Source organism: Anoplophora glabripennis, unplaced genomic scaffold (assembly GCF_000390285.2).
Source record: "Anoplophora glabripennis isolate ALB-LARVAE unplaced genomic scaffold, Agla_2.0 scaffold240, whole genome shotgun sequence".
NCBI lineage: Eukaryota > Metazoa > Arthropoda > Insecta > Coleoptera > Cerambycidae > Anoplophora > Anoplophora glabripennis.
In genome coordinates this window covers 571527-595516 of record NW_019416340.1, presented here as the reverse complement: position 1 = coordinate 595516, position 23990 = coordinate 571527, and the positions used below count along the sequence as shown (strand labels likewise).

The window sequence follows — 23990 nt, the reverse complement described above, 5'->3', positions numbered from 1 at the left end:
AATCGATATTCCAAATAACGCGCACGAAATGCATTTTAAAGGGCGTAGAAATTCCAAGAATAAGTTTTTAGAAGTTGTGGGAAAAATAATAATATATCAAATAGCTGGTTTTTAGGCGAATTTTCCAAGCTATAAGAATAGATTAAATGAGATTGACTAATCCGTCCCGAATTGCTACACGGAGTCACTAGAGAAAGGCTAGGGTTACTTGTAAGTCCAGTTAGTCACAGAATTATTTATATAAATGTATAGATAACTATTAACATGGCATAGCTATGCCAAAGCGTCCCGATATTCAGGGTTCCCGCCAGTAAGATCAGAACAGAAACGTCTGNGGAGAAATTTAGCAATATTTTTTAACAAGTTCACTTAGACTGTCGGGGCCATGTGTTGAGCATCTGGTATAAAGAGAAAAATCGATATTCCAAATAACGCGCACGAAATGCATTTTAAAGGGCGTAGAAATTCCAAGAATAAGTTTTTAGAAGTTGTGAGAAAAATAATAATATATCAAATAGCTGGTTTTTAGGCGGATTTTCCAAGCTATAAGAATAGATTAAATGAGATTGACTAATCCGTCCCGTATTGCTACACGAAGTCACTAGAGGAAGGCTAGGGTTACTTGTAAGTACAGTTAGTCACAGAATTATTTTTATAAATGTATAGATAACTATTAACATGGCATAGCTATGCCAAAGCGTCCCGATATTCAGGGTTCCCGCCAGTAGGATCAGAACAGAAACGTCTGGACCCAAGAAATGGGCTTGTCGAAGTGAGGTGTCGAATTCAGGAGAGATCTCCGAAAAAAAGGACAGTTTTTCCTTGGGTTCCACATTGAGCAGTCTACTTAGTTTTAGAGTCTCGGGTTAATTTAATACTGGATAAAGTCATTCCAAATTTTGCTATGGATCTCGCATTCCCTGAATCTTGGTACGCTGTCGCGTGTAAATGAATAAATTAATAATGTTGTTCGAGCCCGTTGTGTCGTTATTTTGTTTGTTTGTTTTGTTTATTGTTATTAAAACCCTTCCTGGAAAGTTATGGTGTTTCTTTTTGTTCTTCCAACTTCACCCTGTACAGCTAGTCACTGGATTACATTCTACGTAAGCAGTGGATGGTAAGTGCCTGAAATACTCGTACATTCTCTGAACATACAACCTTTCTAAGTCCCCACGTATTAATTAAAGTGTAATGATAATAATTATAAACTCCCTTTCGAGAAGTTAATAGTAAACTTTTTTGTCAGTTAATACCGTTATGATACTGGTCATAGCGGTAGATAGATAAATAGAGAAATAATCCCTCGGGTTACATTATTAATAATTATTTTAAATACGTATGATTATTTAGATGACGTGAATCTTTGGGTACTTTAATTACATATTTTTCAAATTCATAATTTGATTAAAAGTTAAGTTTATGTTTTAAGAGATTCATAATTACTAAAATTCGAGCTAAAATTTAAGCACAACACTATCTTGGTACTACAAAATCGATATATTTTCTTTTATTTATTTAAAAACTTGAAAACAATTGTCTTGAAGTTTACTAATAGTTTCCCAATAATAGTTTACATTTTTTCCGTAGGACAAGTCTGCTGCGTGCACACGTGGTATGCTCCAACTGTGTAGCGTTAGGTTAAGCGCTGTTGTCACATTGTGATGAAACTCCCCAATATTAATACTCGGTGTAATATACAACTTTTTTGTTCATTTATGATTACTCTATCTCATGCTGAAGTAATGGCAGTCAAACTTCTTACACTCTGTATACTGTTTTTCTTTCAGTTTATTATTAACAAACACATTATAATTTAAATTCGATCGCGGTTTGTATCTTCTCCTGAATAAATAAGAAACTCTTGATATATCTGATGGAGGATAATATCCTTTTTATAACATGTAGGGTCTATAGTAAAATAAACGTATTCAATAAATCACACCACAAGGAAATTCTATCACACACTGGAGATCACCTGCAAAGAATCACGATGACAGAGCTTTCAAACATGATGGATGAGTGCGCATTAGAAGATTAACTCGACGTTTTCTATTTTGTGGCAGTAACTGAATTTTCTTGTACGGAGACTATTTTCCTGGAATCAAGTAAGAAATTAGTATAATAACCACATCACATACCAAATCATTTGCTGGGATAAATCCATAAACACATTTTTTTAAATTTACTGCGTTCATTTAATTGCATTTCATGGCTCAACCTATTATTTTAGTGAATATATTTCTAAATACTGTACAGGGTGGTTCACAACTTATCCAAAAAAGTTGGGAATAGAGGCGTCAAGAAAAATGAAGATGATGTAAAATCCTTATAGTTTCCGAGGAAAAAATTATTGAAGTTCTAGTATTTTTAATCTTTACATCGCTGGGCTACTGTAGTTTCGAGCGTCATTTGCGTTGTGCGCACTCTCTCTCCCGTGGCCCCAGGGGATTCCTAATACTGAAATCCGATTTTAGTGTTAACGTTTTGCGATAGTGTTTACATTAGTTTTTCAACCGTCAAAAATGGCTTACGTGTATAGGAACTCGAGTTGATGGATATCGTTTTAATTTATGGTGAAGCAAGACAACATTTATGTTATGGTGAAGCATTTGTGCTATAGTGAAGCAAAACAGCAAGGCATCTGTTAGTTCTTAGAAACTGGGTAAGACGGACTCAAATGTGTTTACACGTTGGTGGACGAAATTTTGAACAGTTGTTGTAACATCAGGTAAGTATGTCAAATTATTTTATTAATTAAAATCACGAATTAGTTTTATTAATTAATATGTAATAACTATAACGGCAAAAGCAGTTGAACTTGCTGACATAAAATAGGTGCTATAAAATTTTATTTCTTTCTTTAGAAAAGAAATTCTTTCAATTTTTTGTCAGATCATTTTTTATTAACGTAATTAACGTCTGTTGAGATACCGTGTTAAATAAATTGGGGATTAAATAGATGTCAGAGGTACTGGGCGTGTCTATATCATTGCAACTTCGGATCCAAATATATTCCTACAAATTTTTCTGGATCAGCGGTCCCAGAACATAACCTTGAGGTACTCCATAATTCAAATTTAAAATTTTTTATTTCGTATTATGAAGCACGTATTGTTGTCTATGACAGAGATACGACAGAATAAGTTATGTGCTTTCGGGAGATCAATCACAAAATTGTAATTCGTCAATATTTATATTGTGACGGATGCAATCGATAACTTTAGTGAGGTCAACAAACATCCAACACATATACTTATCCTCATCAAATCCACTGTTTATAAATGAAGTCAACTTGCCTATTGCAAATGTAGTTAACATATACTATGAAGAAATCTGTTTCAAGCTTATTAAAAAATTGTACATAATTAATGAATTTGTCAAAAAGGACTAAAATATAGATTATAAATAAGTTTTTTGAAGTTACTTCCCTGGCTTAAAATATTACCGCACGCCACTGCTTTGAAAGTAAAGTACCTAAAAGTGGTTTAGGTATGTGAAGACATAATTAGTAACTACAAGGAAAAGTAGCTACTAACTAATTTTTGATAATTCCTTGGAATGCCGATTCCCGCAAATCATTTACTTGCTGGAGACAGTACGAATTAGCAGAAAACAAAGGCAATTACAGTGTTTATCAATCTGCCGGGGAAGGTGCCGCTCTAAGGCAAAGTGGTCTCATTAGCTCGTAAGATTTGCGGTAACAGATTCTCACTTCGCCCTGTTTAATTACTTGAGAGTGATATTTCCTCGGGGGATTCGGCAACTTGCCGGCAATTGAAGGATTGCCCTTGCTAATTTCGGCAGTTATTGCCTTACGGCGTTGTCTTGTTTTATTTCGCATTCATTATCGAGAGTAGCAATTGCAATCTCCTGTCTAGTCCGTACTATTATTGATTACAAAATACTTAATTAAATCCTAATCTATCCAGAAGTTTAGTGAGACAAAGCAGCAAGTTGTTAAATATAGAGGTAGGTATTAGAATGTTGAATATTTAATATGAATTTTATTTAGTTTTCCAGTGCTCTCCATTTTGTAGACTAAAAAACTCAAAATTTGGTCATCATATTGAGGAAAGTGGGGTACTGTATAAATTGGACAGCAGATAGAAGATGGAATTCTAAGCAAAAAGCTTTTATCTTAATGAACAGCTTTAAATAAGACACAAGGGGATCTACTTCCTCTTTTTTATATACTAATCTTTTTCAGTAAAATTTAAAAGCCTTTTTAAAATGGCATTGTTTATTTTCGGAATTTAATTTGTTGTGAATTTTTGTCTAATTTGAGAGATTGCTTCAGTTGGAATAACTTTTTTATATAAAAATATATCCGATTATACCCACACCTTTATCAGTATAGAGGGTGGTTCAAATACGATAGTATGAACCTACTATGAGGGTGCAAATAAAATTTGGGACACGTAGTGTTAAATGAGATTAGGTAAGCTCCATTTTCAATTGAAAGTATTATCTTTGGGATTTGACAGAAACGACTAATGACTTCATCAATTATATTTTTATCCAGAAGGGGTCAACAATGACAAGTACGAGTATGTAGAAGCCAACGAGCTAAGGACAATAAAAATTACAAAAAAAAATGTGAATATGAGATGGAAAGGAAGAACTGAAGTAAGTTAATTCAATTTACTTAAAGTAGACGTTCAAAATGACCCCCGTTTTCTTGGACACAAAGGTTAATTCATTGAGGAAAGTCGAATTGAACTTTTCTCATGGTCTCATCATCCGTCCTTAAAATATGTGCAGCATTTTGTACTCAACAACTCTTCCTTGATGTTTACAAATGTAGAGTGTATTAAAATTTTAAAGTTTTCTGTAGAAAAAAGTCCGACGGTTTTAGATCCGGTTAGCGTGGTGGCCAACCCTCAGTAACTTAATTTCCTCTACCCATTCATCTATTTAGAGAATACTAAATCAAATAGTTACGGACATTCAAAGTAAAATGTGGGGGCTGGACCGTGGTGTATGAACCACTTATTGCGGTAAATAGTTAAAGAAATATCGTCCAACAAATCTGGTAACGTGTCTAAGGGTATTTCAGATACATTATTTGAAATACCAGATTTATTGAACGATCTTCCTTTAGTCATTCACCTGGTGTATGGGAAAGTGACTTTAAATATTTCAGGTGCAAAATTTTTTGCCGAATTTCTTTATTTAACTTTCATTAAAAACTAAATTTCTGAAATATCTTACATATCAGTGAGAAATGTTTAAATCCATTGTATACGCTACATCTTTAAACACCGATGAAGGGATGTAGGGACGAATACAAAATGTGAATGATGAATATTTTAAGGACGGACGCAGAAATCATGAAAAGAGTTCAGTTTAATTTTCTTCAGTGAATTAAACTTTGTGTCCAAGAAAACGGAGGTCATTTTGAACATCTAGTTTAGGTAAATTGAATTAACTTATTCCAGTTCTTCTATTTCTTATCATCACATTTTTTTAAATTTTTATTGTTGGTTCGTTGGCCTCTACACACCAGTCGCTGTTGACATATTGATATTTAAAATTTTTTATTGTTGTTACCTCGATGTCTATTAAATACGCTCCAAAGTTTTAGAACCAGTTTGGGCCAATTCTAAACCTGGATAAAGTGGAAAGGAAAGAGCTTACAAAATGAAACCTCTATACAAATATCCAAAAAAAAAAAAACGGTTGCTCAAAACGACATTTACCAGGGCACAAAAATTGATAACAATTTAAATGCATAAGTACTGTGGGTGGCGCCCTCTAATAATTTACAGCAAATTTGAGACCAGATTTCAGTTTATTATGCCAGAAAACTCCCCTATACGAAGTTTTAAATATTTACTACAATTACTAACGAAGTTATTGAAGAAGATCTAAAATAAAATTGTAATTTCAAAACTCTGTATCTCAGAAACTATCAAGACAACTTGGATTAGACCATCATATTTGGGCTCGAGGAATATGTAGAATTTTTTCGAGTTTTCAGACACTCACATAATACTTTATTTATTAAGACATAGGAAGTAGTTATGACGAAAATGAAATTTCTCTTGTTAGTAGGAAATAAGATAGCTGCTTAAAGTATACGTTTCCATTTTATTTCTCATTTAATTGTTTAATACACATACGATTATTGTTAAACTGTCATAATTTAAAGTTTTATTTACTTTTACAATAACTGTTAATAAAACACCTCTTGAAATTTTTAATTAAATAATGTTAATTGAAGAACTATTTTATTAATTTAAAGTTATATATTTAAAGGGATACACCAAATAAATGTACATATCCTTGATTCAGAATAATTATTTTCATGCATACAAGATTATCTTTAATTTACATATTTAATGACATCTCTTAAAATACACATTTTTTAAAGATTTTTTAACTCTGCGTTCATTAGCGTCATATGTGGCGGCATTATTACTTTTCGGATAAACAACCATCATCAAGGGTTTTCTAAAATACAAAGTAGGACCATTCATTAAAAAAATAAACGCAATTAAACTTTCTAATGAATGTTTGTATGTGAGTATGTAATTCAATCTTTTTTGCAAAAGTAGCGTTATGATGTTATGTATTGTAATTTTATAACAATTTTTATACCCATTTTAACTTGGGAATTTTTTCATTTTAATAAAAAAATATGTATTATCGCAGAAAATATTAAATAAATAATAATATTACAAGCTTATTAACAACAACTTGCTGAGTTCTATTGAAATATCCTGCATACACTTTGTTTTCTGTTCCTCGCTGGAAAATACCTGGCTTTTTAATATCTCAATTGCATGTTTAATCGGACCATGCAAAAACAATCTATTCGATCCATTGCGACATGTACTGGAAATAAATTTTCAATTCCAGTAATATTAAATAAATATCCGCTATTCATTTCAGTGGAACGAATTGACCACGTCGTTTTAATAAAATGTCAATTACAGTTATTCTTCCATTAGGAATTGTCATGTGCTCGTGTATTTGCCACGTGAAATTATTGCAATAAAAATATTGTTTTCATTTAGTTTTGTTTACTGTTCTGAGGGTATTTATTCATAATAATGTATTGAATCTATCGGGTATTGAATTTGTAACGTCATACTAAAATGTTTATTTATTAGAAATGGAACATAAATAATAATTGCTAATATGTAATAAAATGTAACTAACTGCACCTGTGATTGAAGTATTTGTATAATTTATTTGTTGAAATACCTTTTTGTATTGAAGGCTATACCTACGTCGAGTATATTAATTGGAAGGTGACATTGACAAATTATTAGGTAATTAAATTCCTTGCAGTCTTTTACTTCGATTTTGGCGTTGGGGAACTTTTTATTTACATTTTTTAATAAATATTGAGGGTTGCTTTCGCTGTACAGCAAAATAAAACGCTCTCTCAACGGTAGAAATAAATTTTTGAAAAATAAGTTTGTGAAAAAGGCGTGTTGTCGGGACGAGCGTTCGCTGGAGAGTCCCCCTTGGTGTGGTGTCCCTCGCAGAAGTACCTGGTCCTTGGCTCCAATCTGCTGTCGACCTTTTTTGAAGCAGGTGTATCCACAATATCTTTATAGGTATTTTGTATTGAACAATACAGAAGAGGCGGTACAGATATACACTCAATACCTACTTCCTTTGATGTTACAAGTAATCTCAATATCCAAGTATAACGACTGTTTTAACGACGAATTTTGAATTTGATTTTAGTGTAAGCGAACTGTTGTTGCTGTCAGTCTGTCAATTCAACACGCCTGAAGTTATATAAGAAGCTACAATACATTATAAATGTTGAACTTAAGTATAGTTAGTATTTATATTGCAAAAAGGTCACCATTTGATACTTAAAGAGATTATTGAAAATGATGGTTCATATGGAATTTCAATGAAAGAAAGCCACCTATATTCAGTCTTCATAAATATTTATTAATCAGAATTATTTTCCCGAAGCTCTAAGGTCTATACTTTCTCTAATATCGTATCTCGCCGATCTTAGTGGGACACCCTGTATATCTGATGGTTCTACTCATAAACAAATAATTTATTTGTTTATTAGATAGTTCGGATGCAATTTAATGCTAATCCCTAGAGTAGTTGTTTCCCACAGTGTCACTAATTAGAAAAGTAGTAAAAAATAAACTGATCAAAATTTAAATGACTCTTCCCATATTATAATCTACATAGTATTGAGCATATATTTGTAATACTGCTAGGCGTAGGTAAATAAATAAATGGTTACATTTTATATTCAACCGATAATCTCCAAAGTTTGTAGCAGCAAGTTAAGTTCAAAAAAATTATAATATATGTATATGAATTGACTATTTCGATTTAAACAGTCGGTCTGCAGTATATCGCGTGTGTATTATTTGTAATAAATCTATGTTGGAAGAAACATCTCCGAAAAAGTAGAATTACATAAATCAATATATCTCATTAGCATGCTATAATTCCTTATTATTTTGGCTTGAAAAAGTTTCCGATGATGAGACAGTTCAAAATGATTGAAGCGCCTTATTTTAGATTAGAATAGCAGCCCCGCTTTTTACTTTTAAAATATTAAATATTCACGGAAATATTTGCATCTCAAATAATTTAGGAGAACTGAAAATTAAGGTTTGAGTGGCACTTTATATTAAAAATATATCTATTAAGTGTTCAGTATTACGACCAGAAATTTTGTATGTAATAAATACAGAGAGTGACACTATAAAGAGTCAAAATATTTTCTGAACATATGAAGACATTAAAACAATTCTTTTTTTCATATTACGTGAATAAAATCAAATCTGTGACGTATATATATAAGGAATGCCGCTTAAACTTGCCTAAACACTTATGAAGCGTAACTGAAAAAGAAAAACATGTTTTCGTCATTTTGGGATGCAAATTTTATTTTTGAGTGAGTTTTATGTATATTCTCGAGTAAAATGATAGAAATATCGATTGTTTTTTATTTTCTTTTTGTTTTTCTAGATTTCTAGAATTTCAAATTTCCACGCGCTACATAAAATTAGTCGTAAACTGCTACTGAAATGAGAAAATCGATTTTACTACCATTTTAACAGTCCATGCTAGTTAAACATTTCAATTCAGTTCGGTGTTGCCAATGATATATTTAAATTTATTACCAATTTCTGTAGTTGGATAAATCGAATTATGCGATATGAAGATTTCCATACAAAGCGCAATTTCGGATATTTGCAAATTAAATGTGAAATTCCAAACTATGCGGCGCCAGACTGTCAACTATCAGTTCACGCAAACATTTCCATTTACCAGAGGCAAATTGATTTGAAGCACTAGTTTTGATATAGCGTATTGGGCTGATAGAAGACAGCTGTATGATTCCTTTATGTTACACACGAATGCAACCAGACGATAGAGATGAGCAAGAAGTAATTCGAATAATGTAATATGCTGGAGCTGCGATAAACAGAAACCAAAATATGTAGAATATATCTTTTGTGATATATAGACACTATTAAATGTAAATTCGAACTCCGAACCCCGTATTCTTTCGAAATTTAGTTTAAGTGCTTTAAGATGAACAAAAAATTGAAAAAAAGAGGTACGAAGTAGAAAATTTATCTTCAAATGCACTCAATATTTTATCATAGCCATGAGACAATAGTTTTTACAAATAAATATTATGCTATGAGACATGGATTCTCTCATATATGACGGATGGCACCGAAAAGTGTATCTTTATGTATAATTATTATAATTCTATATGCAATATATGTAAAAATTTAACTCAATTGAAGATAGTATAGATTTTCGAAATTTGATATATTAATTGTTAAATTTATTCAAAAATTTCACAAAAATCAACATTCTACAGTTGTTACTTTAAGTATAAATTCTAATTTATTCGATTTGAAAATTCTAATTTCAAGCTGTTATTATTTTTACAATTTTAAACGAGGCTATAAATTAATATCATTCAAATTATTGATAATTTTGCATGCTGTCCGTAATACTCAGAAAAAATTGAGAAATTTCAATGCCTCTATAAAAAACTAAAAAGTTACATTTTTTCCTTTTAATATTACATGTACCGCTGCTCAAATATAAACAATTTCGTGTAAATGGGTGTTTCCATTTTATTCATTTCGTTCCTAAAATGAAGTCACATATTTTCTCAAGAATTATGTTATAGGAAACAACTAGTCTGCGAACTTTGGTCACGACTTGCATTGAATAACACCCACAATATCTAGTAAATAGCGAAGACTATTTGTAAAATGTGTAATGTCCATTTCTATTTATCGGACTAAATGAGATTATCTTGGAAATTACAAAATTAAACTCACCTCAAGCAGAAAAGTTGGGGGTTCCTGTCCAAAGTGAAATACACAAAAAAGTTTTGGCAGTTTATATGCGTCCTAATGGTCGCTTGTGGCGCATTTTAGAAGATACAACGAAATCGTCGATAAATTTGAATTTATCATCTCAATAAATCCCAGATACGAAATTTCACGAAATTAGGTCGAAGTGGTTGAATTATATTAAAGAAAATGTTATTTATTTTTTCAACTTCAGCACCCTGTATCTTGAAAACTAAAAGGTTATCAGTAACATTGTATATGACCTTTCCCCATAAACATTCGTCGCATTTTCGTGGTAAAATTAAGCCCATTCTTTAACGGACACCCTGTATACTTAGAGTTCTCCATATTATAATAGTCACAGTCTGCAGAATCTATAACTAACGTCTGCATTGGATGAGTCTATTACCTCCCCCCACGCTCCTTACTGTGGACTGGGCTAGCCTCCCTCTGCGTTATCGTTCACACCCGCACTCGAACCAAAGCATTTTATTCAATTTGAAAAGTTTATACAAACTACTTAAGTTTTACATAAAAAAGTTACCAAACTTATTAACTATTTAAACTATTGATCGATTAGGATATTGATGAGACTAACTGGTCATAGTGGATCTAGATAAGAGATGAATAATCTAGCTATTAAGGAGACCATCCACAGATGTGGTTAGAGTAAGAGTCATTTTGTATAGGTCTTCGATATAATGTTAATTAGGACTAGCTTGCTTATGAAGCTATTTTCATAGCAAACAGATATTTGATGTCAAGGAGCATATCCGATCTCGTTCGAGATTATTTTATTACGTAGATGAATGTGTTCTAATTTGTCGATTAAACATCCCACTTACGAAAAAAAATTGATGGAAACAATTTAAATATAGAAATGTTTAAGTTTTAGATACATTTTGATGAAATTTCATATTTTGAATTATGGCGAATGCGCTGGTATTATCTACATATAATGAAACTGTAAACCATACTCAATGCAATATGTTGTTTTAAAAAGTAATTTAAATTTATTTGAATCTCATTTGAACTAATTTCGTTGTGCTCTAAATTTCATAATTTCCTTTTATGAGTTACTCTGATTTTCTAAATTAAGTGAGAAAGATGATGGAAGCTAAGGCTGCATATTTATTTTCTGGCTGCGGAGGTCGTGGAACTTCAAGAGAGTTCATATTTAATCATTAAGATGTTATTCCTCCCCTGCTATTCGCAGCTGCATGCTCCAGAGTTTGTTGGTTGAGATAGGAACAGTTAAATTATGGCTATCTGATGGAATGTACTAACCTAAGATGTCCGCTGAAATGGGTGCGGAATGTAAATTTTGTTAAATTTACATAAGACCTGAAGTTAAGTATTCTAGGGGATATAAGTAAGACGAAATTATAATTATATGCAATATTAATAATACATTCATGCATATTTTTGAGTGTTCTTTATTATTTCGCTTAAGTTTAATTTACTTATTATGCTATTAAAAATTATACATATTTATTTATTTGCAGGTATTTTTGATGTGGATGAGTCAACAAATTAGGTAAACATATAATAACAAGATGGCAACTTAATGAAATAATTATTAAATATTTAAGTCCCACGCTAGAACATTCTAGAAATATTATTTATTTTAAAAAATAATGAGATTTTGGACACACAACCAAAATAGAAATTGTCGATGAGGACATAACAATTATCTATCAAAATTTATCAATGATTTAAAACAGATTAATCACCGTTCAGCAAAATAAACTCAGTGTGTTTTAGTTTTCTTGTTCTTGTTATTGCGTTGAACATCAATATTTTTCCTTGCCCGTTCGCAAATTTTTGATTTATTAAATTCTCCTTTTCTAATATAGTCTTTCTCCTATTTTAAATTGAAAAATTTTGTCAACACAACTTTTATTACAGTCACAATGTAGGATACTGTAAATGCATTCTTTTGACTTTGTATTCCATTTTTTTTTGTCAGGTTTTCTATAAAATTTTCTGTAACGTATTACTAATTTAATAAACTACCCTGAAATAAAAATCTTACCAATTTTAGTAAGTAAGTAAGTAAATAAGTATTTATTGACCGTTTCTACGTACAAAGTACGCATTAATTTCTAAAAAGTCTCTAACACTATGAAAACAGTTAATCAATAAAAAGTACACAATTTATGGAACACGTTAAAACTTAATTTATCTACATCCACGTTAAAACCCCTAAAATGACGTTATATAATGAAATATTCAATTTATTATTTTGAGTGATACAATTTCTGGAAAAGTCCGCAAAAAAATCATCATTATTCCTGGTATTATACTAGTGAATATCAGCCCCTCCTGGGAGCTGTATGACCTTGTCGCTGGTGGAGGGGCTTAAGTAGCTACAGTGAACCCAAGAGCTAAACCGGCGGGAGTTTTATACTCCTGGCAGGGTCACCCAAGCCGGGAAGGTCGAGGGAGAGTAGTGAAAACTAAGAAACAGCTCAGCTACCCAAGCCAAGGTGGAAACGCATCGTGCCGAGGGCTGAATGGTGCGGGGGTAGGTAAAAATGTCGCATCGCAAACGATCTCTTTGGGGAACCTGGCGCACCCCATCGTATTTAGCCTTCCGTCAGGCATGGGGCACTACCTGGCGGTGACTTTTATTTCCTCCAGACTCGTGGGACCTTTATGGACCATAAATCAAAAAAACGGGAACCCGAAAGGGGGCCGTCAACATCCGCCGGGGAAGCAGTAATTGCTGACCAGGCGGAAAATAAAACAGCCACTGGGAAGCAAACACCAGTGACTACTATCTCTAGGGGAGTCGACAGACTGAACCTGGAAGGTAGGAAGAAATTGTCTGGTGCGCAAAAGCGCAAACTTAAAAAACTGCGGAAGGCAGAGGCGGGAAAAGGACAGGGGCCGGTGACGGAACCTGGCTCAAGTACCACTCTAACTCCGCAGGCTGCTGAACCGGGGCCAAGTGGACTCGGGAAGAAACGTGGACGGTCGGACGGTAGTGAGCCGATTTCCGACCGGCCTGTTTCCAAGAGGCCTAAGGCCACGGGACAGCGTGGCAAGACTTACGGGGAGGCGCTGTCGGGGATCCAAGCAGTGGTGGTCCCCCATGGATACCCGGAGGTCCGAATGGATGAGGACCAGATGGGACTTGTCCAGTCGGCGCTTCTGGGGGCCATTGATGGGATCGCGGGCGAGGGTACACGACCGCGCTTCCTGGAGTGTCGTCGAAGGGGGGGAACGCTAGCGATCACCGCCTTCAACGAGGAGAGCCTGCAATGGCTGAAGATGACCACGGCGAGCTTGGTGCCTTGGGAGGGGGCTAGACTCAGCGCTGTTGAGCCTAGGGACCTACCTAAGTTCACTAAGTTCATCGTGTGGATTCCGGGTCATCCTGATGAACCGGAAACCATCATGCGCCGTCTGGAAAACCAGAACGGGGAATTGAGGACGGGGGCCTGGAGGCTAATCAACCGCAAGGTTGAGGTGAAGGGCCAGACCCTAGTCCTCTCAGTAGATGAGATGAGTGTGAAGGTACTTCAGAAGGAGGGCTTCAGACCATTTCTGAACTTCACCAGGGTCCTTTTTAGGAACCTGGAGAAGGGCAGGGTAGATTTGGGACCTTCTGATGAAGATCAGGAGGGACCAAAATCTGTATTATCTGGTCAAATTCCAGGTAATACAAGCGAACATTCAGCACAGTAGAGCGGCATCTGCTGCTCTCTGTGCCAGTGTGGCGCGCGTAAATGCGGATTTAGCTTTGATCCAGGAGCCTTGGGTACATGGATCCCGGATCAGAGGATTGCAGGTAAGTAATGGTGGCTTACTGTATTGTGGCCACCAAACTAGACCTAGAGCTTGTATTTATTACAAGAGTAGTATTAATATTTTTCCTCTTCCAGGGTTCTGCACGGATGACCTGGTGGCGGCCGAAGTGACTTATGTATCGGAGGGAACGCAGAGACAACTGGTAGTTTGCTCAGCGTACCTCCCTTACGATAAGAAAGAATCTCCTCCAACCAGGGAACTGAGGGACCTGGTGGCCTGGTGCGAGAAGGAGAAGAAACAACTCATCGTGGGATGTGATGCTAACTCACACCATACGGTGTGGGGAAGCAGCGATGTCAACGATCGAGGTGAGTCTTTACTAGATTTTCTTTTTAGTTATAATCTAGAGATTTTGAATGTCGGGAACGAGCCCACCTTTGTTATAAAAAACAGAAGTGAAGTCATCGATATAACAGTGGGATCGGGACCGATATGTAATAATATTGCGAGGTGGCATGTGTCGAATGAGCCGTCAATGTCGGATCATAGACATATCCACTTTGAAATTATAACGGATTATAATCCGCAAGTAAGAACCTACAGAGACCCAAAAAGAACTGACTGGGACTCCTATAGAACGGAGTTACAGGCCAGGACTAGGGAAATCTGTACAAAACTAAGTAACACATATGATCTTGAGAGGGCCGTGGAGGAACTCCAAAACGCCGTCACAAGATCATATGAATACAGCTGTCCTATCAAAGTGAGGTCCGATAAGCACACCGTACCCTGGTGGAGCAAGGAACTCACGCAGTTGAGGGGACAGACAAGAAAACTATTTAATAGAGCAAAGCGGACAGGAGAGTGGGAGACTTATAGAGCAACCCTCACTGAGTATAATAAAGAAATTAGAAAAGCGAAGAGAGACTCATGGAGGAAGTTCTGTGAGGATATTGATAGTGTCCCACAGTGTGCTAAACTCCAGAGACTTCTCTCTAAGAACGGACATACAAAACTCGGGTCTCTCAAAGCACCGAGTGGGGAATATACCAAAACTGGAAGGGAGACATTGGAATTACTTCTAAATACTCACTTTCCAGGCTCCAGGTTATTAAAACATGGAGATGAATATGACTGGAATCACCAGCAGAGGGTAACGACCGGGTCTCGACAGAACTGGGAGGTTGCCAAGACGGTGGTGAGTCAGTCACGAATAAGATGGGCAATAAGTTCTTTTGACCCATTTAAATCACCAGGAGCCGATGGAATCCTACCTGTACTGCTACAGCAGGGGGTGGACTGTCTAGCTCCGGTCTTAATTCACGTCTTCAGAGCCAGCATTGCACTTGGTTATATACCGCTGGCATGGAGATCGACGAACGTGGCGTTTATTCCTAAACCAGGGCGTCCATCGTATGCCCAGGCAAAGGCATATCGCCCGATAAGTTTAACATCTTTCCTCCTGAAAACGTTGGAGAGAATAGTTGACAGGCATATAAGGGACGGGGTATTGAGGGCAAATCCTCTGCACAGGTACCAATATGCCTATCAGGCAGGCAGATCAGTCGACACAGCCCTTCATAGCCTAGTCTCTAGGATAGAGAGGGCAATGGACGACAAAGATCTAGCTTTGGCAGCTTTTTTAGATATTGAAGGGGTATTTGACAATACACCTTTCGAATCTATTAATTCGGCAGTTCGCAACAGGGGCCTTGAAGACACTTTGTGTCGTTGGATAGATACCATGTTGAGAAACCGGACAGTAACAGCTACCCTTTCGGGAGAGACATCCAGGTGTAAGGTAGGCCGGGGCTGCCCCCAGGGAGGCGTACTGTCTCCCTTGTTATGGGGATTAGTGGTGGACGGCGCACTGGAGGGCCTTAATCGAAAGGGGTTTTATACACAAGGCTATGCGGATGACTTGGTCGTTCTCATAGTCGGGAAACATAATATTATCGTTTCAGAACTCATGAAAGAGGCTTTGAAATGGATAGATGACTGGTGTAAGGGGCAGGCACTGTCAGTAAACCCTGACAAAACGGTCGTAGTACCCTTCACTAGGAGAAGAAATTTAACTGGACTCTCTGAACCTATAATAGGGGAGAGGGGCATTACATTTTCCAGGGAAGTAAAATATCTAGGAGTGATACTGGATAATAAGCTTACCTGGAATGCGCACTTGGAAAAAGTGGTGAGTAAGGCGAAGCAGACACTGTGTGTATGCCGCCGCCTTATTGGGAAAACCTGGGGACTGAAACCAAAGATGTTACACTGGTTGTATACGTCGATAGTAAGACCCAGGATTCTTTACGGCGCGGTGGTATGGTGGCAGAAAACACAACAGACCACAGCGAAGGAAAAACTGAATAGAATTCAGAGATTGGCCTGTTTAGGTATAACGGGGGCGATGGCATCGACCCCGACAGCTGCACTAGAAGTCATGCTAAATCTGCCACCGCTGCATATAGTGGTGGAGAGAGAAGCGCGGTTAGCAGCATATCGACTCAGGAATAATAATGACTGGAGGGGTGGTTCCCACTCCAGGATCAAAGATACATCTATGTCGGAACCAATTCTTGAGATGGTATCCGACAAGATGGTTCCAAAGTTTCACTTCCACAAGCCATTTGAGACTCGAATAGAGGATCAAAGCCAGTGGGAGGAAAGGTTTAATACCCTGGAAAGGTGGAGCCTAGTATGGTTTACAGATGGCTCCAAAATGACCAGAGGGACGGGTGCAGGAATATATGGACTCAGACCCAGATGAAGTGCAAGCTACAGTCTGGGGGAGTTCCCTACTGTATTCCAAGCAGAAATCTTCGCAATAATGGCGTGTCTGGCAGAGAATGTACGTAGAGGTTATAGACGTAAACTCATATATATATTCTCTGATAGTCAAGCTGCAATTAAAGCTTTAGCCGCACACAAGGTAAGTTCAAAACTGGTGTGGGACTGTTTACAAATGCTAACTGAACTGGCCACCAACAATACAGTCAGACTGTGTTGGGTGCCAGGGCACAAAGGCATTTGTGGAAATGAGAAAGCGGATGAACTTGCGAGGAAGGGATCCGAAACAGTGTTCATTGGCCCGGAGCCCTTCTGTGGCACATCTCCCAGTGTGGTCAGGCGAGCTGTGGGCAAATGGACGGAGACAGAACATAGGAAATACTGGACTTCAAGGCCAGGACATAGCCATTCCAAGGAGCTTATGGAGTATCCTTCGAATGGAAGAGCGATTGAGTTACTGAGCTTGAACAGAATCCGGCTCAGGAGAGTGACAGGACTCATAACGGGACACTGTCACTTTAAGAAACATCTACATAGACTAAAGCTTGTAGACAGTCCGGTCTGCCGAGGATGTGAATCGGCGGATGAAACTTCTCTGCATATCCTGGGCGAGTGCCCGGGATTTGCACGTAGCAGAATGGCGCTCCTTGGGAGACCCTATTTGGAACCCAAGGAGCTGAGAGAAGTGTCAGCAAGGAAGCTTTTGGACTTTGTAAAAAGGACAAATCTACTTGCTGAATAGGACTAGTAGTGGGACGCACAATAGGCCTAATTAGGCCGCAGTGCTATGGGACTTTTAAAGGACCAACCACTAGATGATGAAGATGATGATGATACTAGTGAATATCAGAATGTTTAGGAAACTTATATTTGCAATAGCGTTTCAAAAATAGGTATATACAGGGTGTCCCACTAAGGTCGGTGAGGTACAATATTAGAGAAAGTATAGGCCCTAGAGCTTCAGCAAAAACATTTTGATTAATAAATCGACCAAGAGAAATCACAGGAAATAGTTTTCAAGTTCGTAGCTCGGCCGCTGGAGGGCGCAATTTACATACCAAATCATAAAGTTGAATTTTTTTCAGAAATATTTCCTATTCAGGTATATTAAATAGTACAAATATGGAGAGCCGAATTCATTGCGCATAACTTTTGTTACTGACATTTTATTCTATCTTTCGCTAGAAAGGATGGGGAAAGCCCCTAACGTCTGATCAGAATAATGTATTTTTTTAAGGATTGGCTCATCAAAAGCCCGCAGTGTTATACCTTGTTGGAAAGGTCTTTTCATTCTCGTGTTGAATGCGTCATGTCATTTACTTCAATATGGAAACCTGTAAATGGCGTTATTTTGCCGTTTTATGTATTTATCCCACAAATTTTAAATGTAATGCTACAGTTTTCTTTACATAAATGAGCACAAAATTCAGCACAAAAAATTGATGATTATAGTATAAGTTTGAAATTTATAACAAAAGTGTTGTTTATTTATCCAATTTTAGGTTGTTACACGATTTTTTAAAAAAGTGAAATAGCAGGATAAAACTTTTTATACGTTAGTTTGAAGAGCATAAACATTTTGACGCCGAAAAGGGTTCGATATCTTTTTTTGTTATCAAGTTTTTCGCAAATTAGTGAGTAAAAAATAAATAATGATAATGAATTGAGGAATACGACACTAATGAAAAGACATTTAAGTACCGAAACAAAATGCGTTTATAAAAGAACCTACCTAAGCACGCATCGAATGTTAAATTCCTGTATTGAAAATGGTATTCATTTCGAGCAATTATAAACATCTTCACTTTTGTTAAAATTTAATTGTTAGTTTGTTACATAATATGAATATCTGTTTGTTATTGTTTTTGTTATTATTTTCAAGATCGTTATTGACTCACTCATTTGCGCAGGTTTATGTAAGTTCTTTTATAAAATTCGTAAAACGGCAATCTTTTGAAATGATGCCATCTATAGGGTACGATATTGAGGTAAATGGCTTTACGCATTCACCGCGGATGATAAAGCATAAAAAGACCTTTCCAACGCGGTATAACACAATGAGTTTTTGAAAAGTCAATCCTTAAAAAAATGCATTTTTCTGATCAGACGTTAGGGGCTTTCCCTATCCTTTCTATCGAGAGATAGCATAAAATGTCAATAACAAAAGTAATGCGCAATAAATCCGGCTATCCATATTTGTACTATTTAATATATAGGAAACATTTCTGAGAAAAATTCAGCTCTATGTTTTTGTATGTAGATTGCGGCTGAATTGCGAACTTGAAAACTATTTCCAGCGATTTCTGTTGGTTGATTTATTAATCATTTTTTTTTCCTGAAGTTCTAGGGCCTATACTGTCCCTAATATCGTACCTCACCAACCTTAGTGGGACACTCTGTATATAAGGCAGACTGAATAAGTGTTGACAAGGCTGAAGGCTGAATTATGTAAAACAAAAATTCTATTAATTGAATTAGAATTACCCCACAATATTATCCCATCAGTTAAATGGCTATGAACAAAATACACTGTTCTAAAGTATCTTCTGAGAGAGAATGTCGAAGAAACTTCATACAAAAAATTTGCGACGACATTAGTATCAAAATAAATTCCAAGTAATTTGGCACTAGCTTTTTGTTTGTTTATCAGAAGTAAATAACGAATTATGTGTCTTAGTATTGTTTAATTTTAATAGATTTGATGAGAACCAATTTCTAGCAGTCAGTACACAGTCATTGCTCAATTTTGGACATGGGTTGACCAGTGTCATACCATTAGCAAACATGAATTTTCACCAATGGAAACAGGCAAATCGTTAATATAAACGAGAAACAAAATTAGACCAAAAACAGAGCGTTGAGGACTCCGTTATTTATGGGGAGTAGACCTGACTTATGTTCATTCATGTTAACATATTGTTGTCTGTGGGATAACTATGATGATAGCAAACTTAGTGTATTACCTCTGAAACATCTAATATTCTAATTTGTTTAGCAAGATATTAACATTAACACAATCGAATGCTTTAGTACTATGGATATGAGTCTGAAATTGTCACCGTGATCACCTTTTTTATGTAAAGAAATAACTTTAGTTATCTTCAATGAATCAGGTCACTTACCCTCATCAATACATTTATTAAATAATAATGTAAGGTTTTCAGATAAAATACAGGGTGTAAATAATAAGTTTAATGGCGTATTCTACTGATGAAAATAATCAAGGTTTGCCCTATAAAAAATTTTGATAGGAAGCTTCCCTACGGAGATACAGAGTGTTAAAGGTTTCAAATATTTATATTATTTTTGTTTATTAGTATTGTTATTTATTTTTTATTATTTATTTATTTATTATTATGTAGGTATGTAAATAGTAATATAAATACTTAAGTATCTTCTTATTTGATTTTCCAATTATCTAAAGACCAGTAAATTTTACGAATACTTTACAAGAATACTTTATTGCCACAAATTGATTGTACATTTTAAAAACATTTAAAATTATTTAAAAATCCAGTGGCGTACGATTTTCATTCAAAAGATGTCCCTCACTCGCCCAATAACTACGCCATTGGAGTATATTTTGGAATAAGTTATCCATGAAAAAATAGTCTACTAAAAAAATTTCGTCCACCAAATTTCATCACTCATTCTTTCGTTCCAGTGAAGTTACAGGAAAAATAATATAAATTTTTGAAACTTTTAACACCCTGGAAGCATCTTATCGAAAATTTTTATACAGTAAATCTTGATTATTTTCATCTCTAGAATACGCCATTAAAATTTGGCTAAACTCATCATTGACACCCTGTATAGGTACTTATGGTATTTTTACTACTGTATGTATATCATTTTATTGTTGTTTTTAAGAATTACTTTTATTTTCATTATTTTCAAAATACAAATTGAACAAATATAACAAATTAAAATTCGTTATACAGAGAACGCATAATATTGCAAAAAATATTTTTTACGTTTGATGATGGCGCTACTGGTCCTATATGTCTATGTAAAACATCTCCTGGTTATAGTACCATAGCGTTATTTCAGGCTGCTTTTAACTTTGAAATATGATGTCGCTTTAGAATATTCATTCATTATACATGATTTTAATTATGAAATCATTAGCATATCATACGCATATTTCGAGGCTGAGTATTTAAATTAGTAATTATTCAATTATGTCTTTGACAACTAAAAAACTAAATTTCATTCAAATTACCAGAAAATTTAAATCACAGATATATAGAAATTTCCATTTTAATTAACTTTAAATGTTCCACTTGCATATGTAAATAAGTTACATGAAGGAATATCGAATGGGACTATTTTTCTATGCCAATTATATAAATACATTATTTTTTTGACGTGTAGCTTCTTAATATTAGCAATTTTTATATTATATTAGACTTTAAGAATCGAAGTGTTTCAATTGCAACACGCTATTGAAAAACACCTGAGAGATAACTGACTGAAAACTTTAAGATAAAATTAAAATAATAATAACACTAATTAACACTAACACTATTCTAGATTTTTTTGTAATCTAGTTTAGTAAAGCCTCTCCAATATAATGAGTTATACGATTCTATGATTGATATTCAGGAGCAAAATTCACATGTTCTTGCAGATGACTGGAACAAGATATAAACAACATTAATTGCACTTCATGAAACGGCACATGTTTCGAGGAAATCTCTGGCAGCTGTGAACCTTCCCGTTTTGTTTCAAGAAGTACAGAAGTAATTACAAGCCACGTGATCAGTAATTTTTTATTTTATTTGAAACAATAATTTTATTTCTTTAGCGTTGTCAATTCAATTGTAGTAAAATTAAAAGTTGATGAGGCAATAAGATTAAAGTTACGTTAGAACACAAATTCTGTTTCACCAGCTTGTGATTGGTGTAATTTTCAAGACATGTTATTCATGCAATCGGAGATCGTATTATCTCGAGCGTAAACGCAACAGTTTGTCATTGGCTTTTGTAAATGAGTCGTTAATATTGATGATGCTCAAATCTAGAGATTTTTAGTCGACAGTACCAACGTGCAATGTTGATTGCCTAAGCTCGGCGGTTACGTGGGTTGTAATCATTAATGAAGACTCTATGTTTAGAAATGACATTTCTTAAGAGTAGGTAATAAAAAACAATGTACTATTCAAAAATCATTGCCGAAGTTAATACAGATATTGTTTTACTAAATATGAAACATTCATAAATGTTTACAAGTCACGTGGCCGCCGAGTTTAGGAAACCCAACAATGCACGATTGGTAGTGGCAACAAAAATTTCAAAACTATATAATTTATCTTTGGTAATATATTATTCGTATTAGTTGTCATTTAGCTACTAATTTATTTTTTTAACAACTTAATAGATTTTAAGGCACTACTTTTGATCAAATTGCATTTATTTGTTAGCAACTGATATTAGCTAAGCTAACAGGTATTTGTTCCAGTACCAAATAATTTGTAACCTGAGGGGTTATTTCTTTATTTATTTACCTCCCGTTATGACCAGTATCAATAACGATATCAACTTGCAAAAGAGCTTACCATTAACTTCCCGAAAGGGAGTTTATAATTATCATCTTCACTTTAATTAATACGTGGGAACTTAGAAATGTTGTACGTTTAGAGAATGAATTTCAGACACTTACCGTTCCAGGTGTTGATTGTACAAGGTGTTCCACTCTCACTCGACGGACACTTAATTTTTATAACATTGCGTCGAAATCTACTTAATGTCATTAAAGGAACTATTTATTTATATTTTAATAAAAAGTATATCCAGACCGTTTCCCATAACAATCAAATGACTATAAGTCGTTGTTTTGAAAGACTTTCCTGATTTCTAATTAGAACTAATGTATTAGTTTCTTCTGTTATACTTAGTTTGACAATGATATGAGATGGAAATACGTAATGCAAAAGTCAAGAAATATTTGACTGCAATTTGTGAAGCCGGTATATTTCTTCACGTTCTTAATTCTGAAACCGTTTATAGAAATTTTGGATTGAACTATGCGCCAAAAATTCAGAGCTACAATAAAAATTTGGAAGAATACAGTAAGTGTGGTTAAAAGAATTATCTTAATCTATAGTTTTACAGTGTAATATAAAATTGAAAATTTTCTATTTTTTGTGAGTTCAATATATAGGGTGGCCGCAAATTTCACTGACAACGTTTGACTGTATATTCACGACGATAAATAAATACGATCTACCAAAAAAAAGTTAAATAAAAACTTTTTGGTTTACAGGTCTTCAAAGTTGTCAAAAATTAAACTAATTTAATTAATAACTTCATAACCCTTTTACAGATCGCGTTAAAATTTGGCACATTTATTTGGACTATTATTATGGTGTATTATTTCTTAAAGCTTTAGTCAAATCGATATACCTACTAGGTGATAGTTTTCTCCGGTTACCTCTCTCTTTTAGCGGTCAAAACTATTACAGTGGTCGTATTTTTTTAAAACGCGCAGCAACATTGAAAAGGTCGTTTTATTTAAAAAAAATTGTCTTGAGAAAATCGCCTACAGAAATCCATTCTAGAGAAAAATGGTATTATTTTTAGGTCTGTATGTTTCGGTTTGTGTAGCAGTGTCACGGATTTAAAACTTTTGAGTTCAGTAGGCAATGAAAACAAGATGTTGATTGCTGTGTATATCAGGTAATGTCATTACGGTCGTGTTTCTTTAGAATTCTCATCATTCCACACATGCAAATTATGAAAATTTACAACTCCGTTCCTTGTAAAACAAGATTCGTCGGTACAAAACAATTTTTGAAGCAAATTATTTATCTTCTGTGAAGCCATTCACCAACCAGCGGCAAAATTGTAAATGTGCGTTAGGACCTAAATTTTCAAGTTCTTAAGCAGGAGTTAAATGAAATGTCCGAAGAAGTTGCTTTTTAAAGTTTTTTGATCATTAGTTTTACATACATTTAGTTGTCTTGATACACTGCGGACACTTCATAATTTGCATGTGTGGAGTGACAACACTGAAAGAAATGGGCTTATTAAACTGTTTATCTAGAATAATGTGTATAGCGCATATTAAAACTTTTATAACCAATATACAACTTTTATTAAAAAAAAGCAATCATCTCCATACTC

At 34.8% G+C, this 23990-nt stretch overlaps 2 protein-coding genes across 2 annotated transcripts in view; one reads left to right on the top strand and one right to left on the bottom strand.

Annotated features, from left to right (window-relative positions):
- Positions 1-23990, bottom strand: part of LOC108908470 — a 462859-nt gene that overhangs the window by 111037 nt on the left and 327832 nt on the right. The gene's annotated exons all lie outside the window — the stretch shown is intronic.
- Positions 12654-14731, top strand: LOC108908471. Its single transcript, XM_018712515.1, has 2 exons — positions 12654-14118; positions 14213-14731. The coding sequence occupies exon 1, from the start codon at positions 12981-12983 to the stop codon at positions 14013-14015; it is 1035 nt and encodes a 344-aa protein (XP_018568031.1). The 5' UTR covers positions 12654-12980; the 3' UTR covers positions 14016-14118; positions 14213-14731.

Bases quoted from the DNA above. Each gene is read 5' to 3' on its own strand.
- LOC108908471 (XM_018712515.1), top strand. From the start codon at position 12,981: ATGGACCATAAATCAAAAAAACGGGAACCCGAAAGGGGGCCGTCAACA.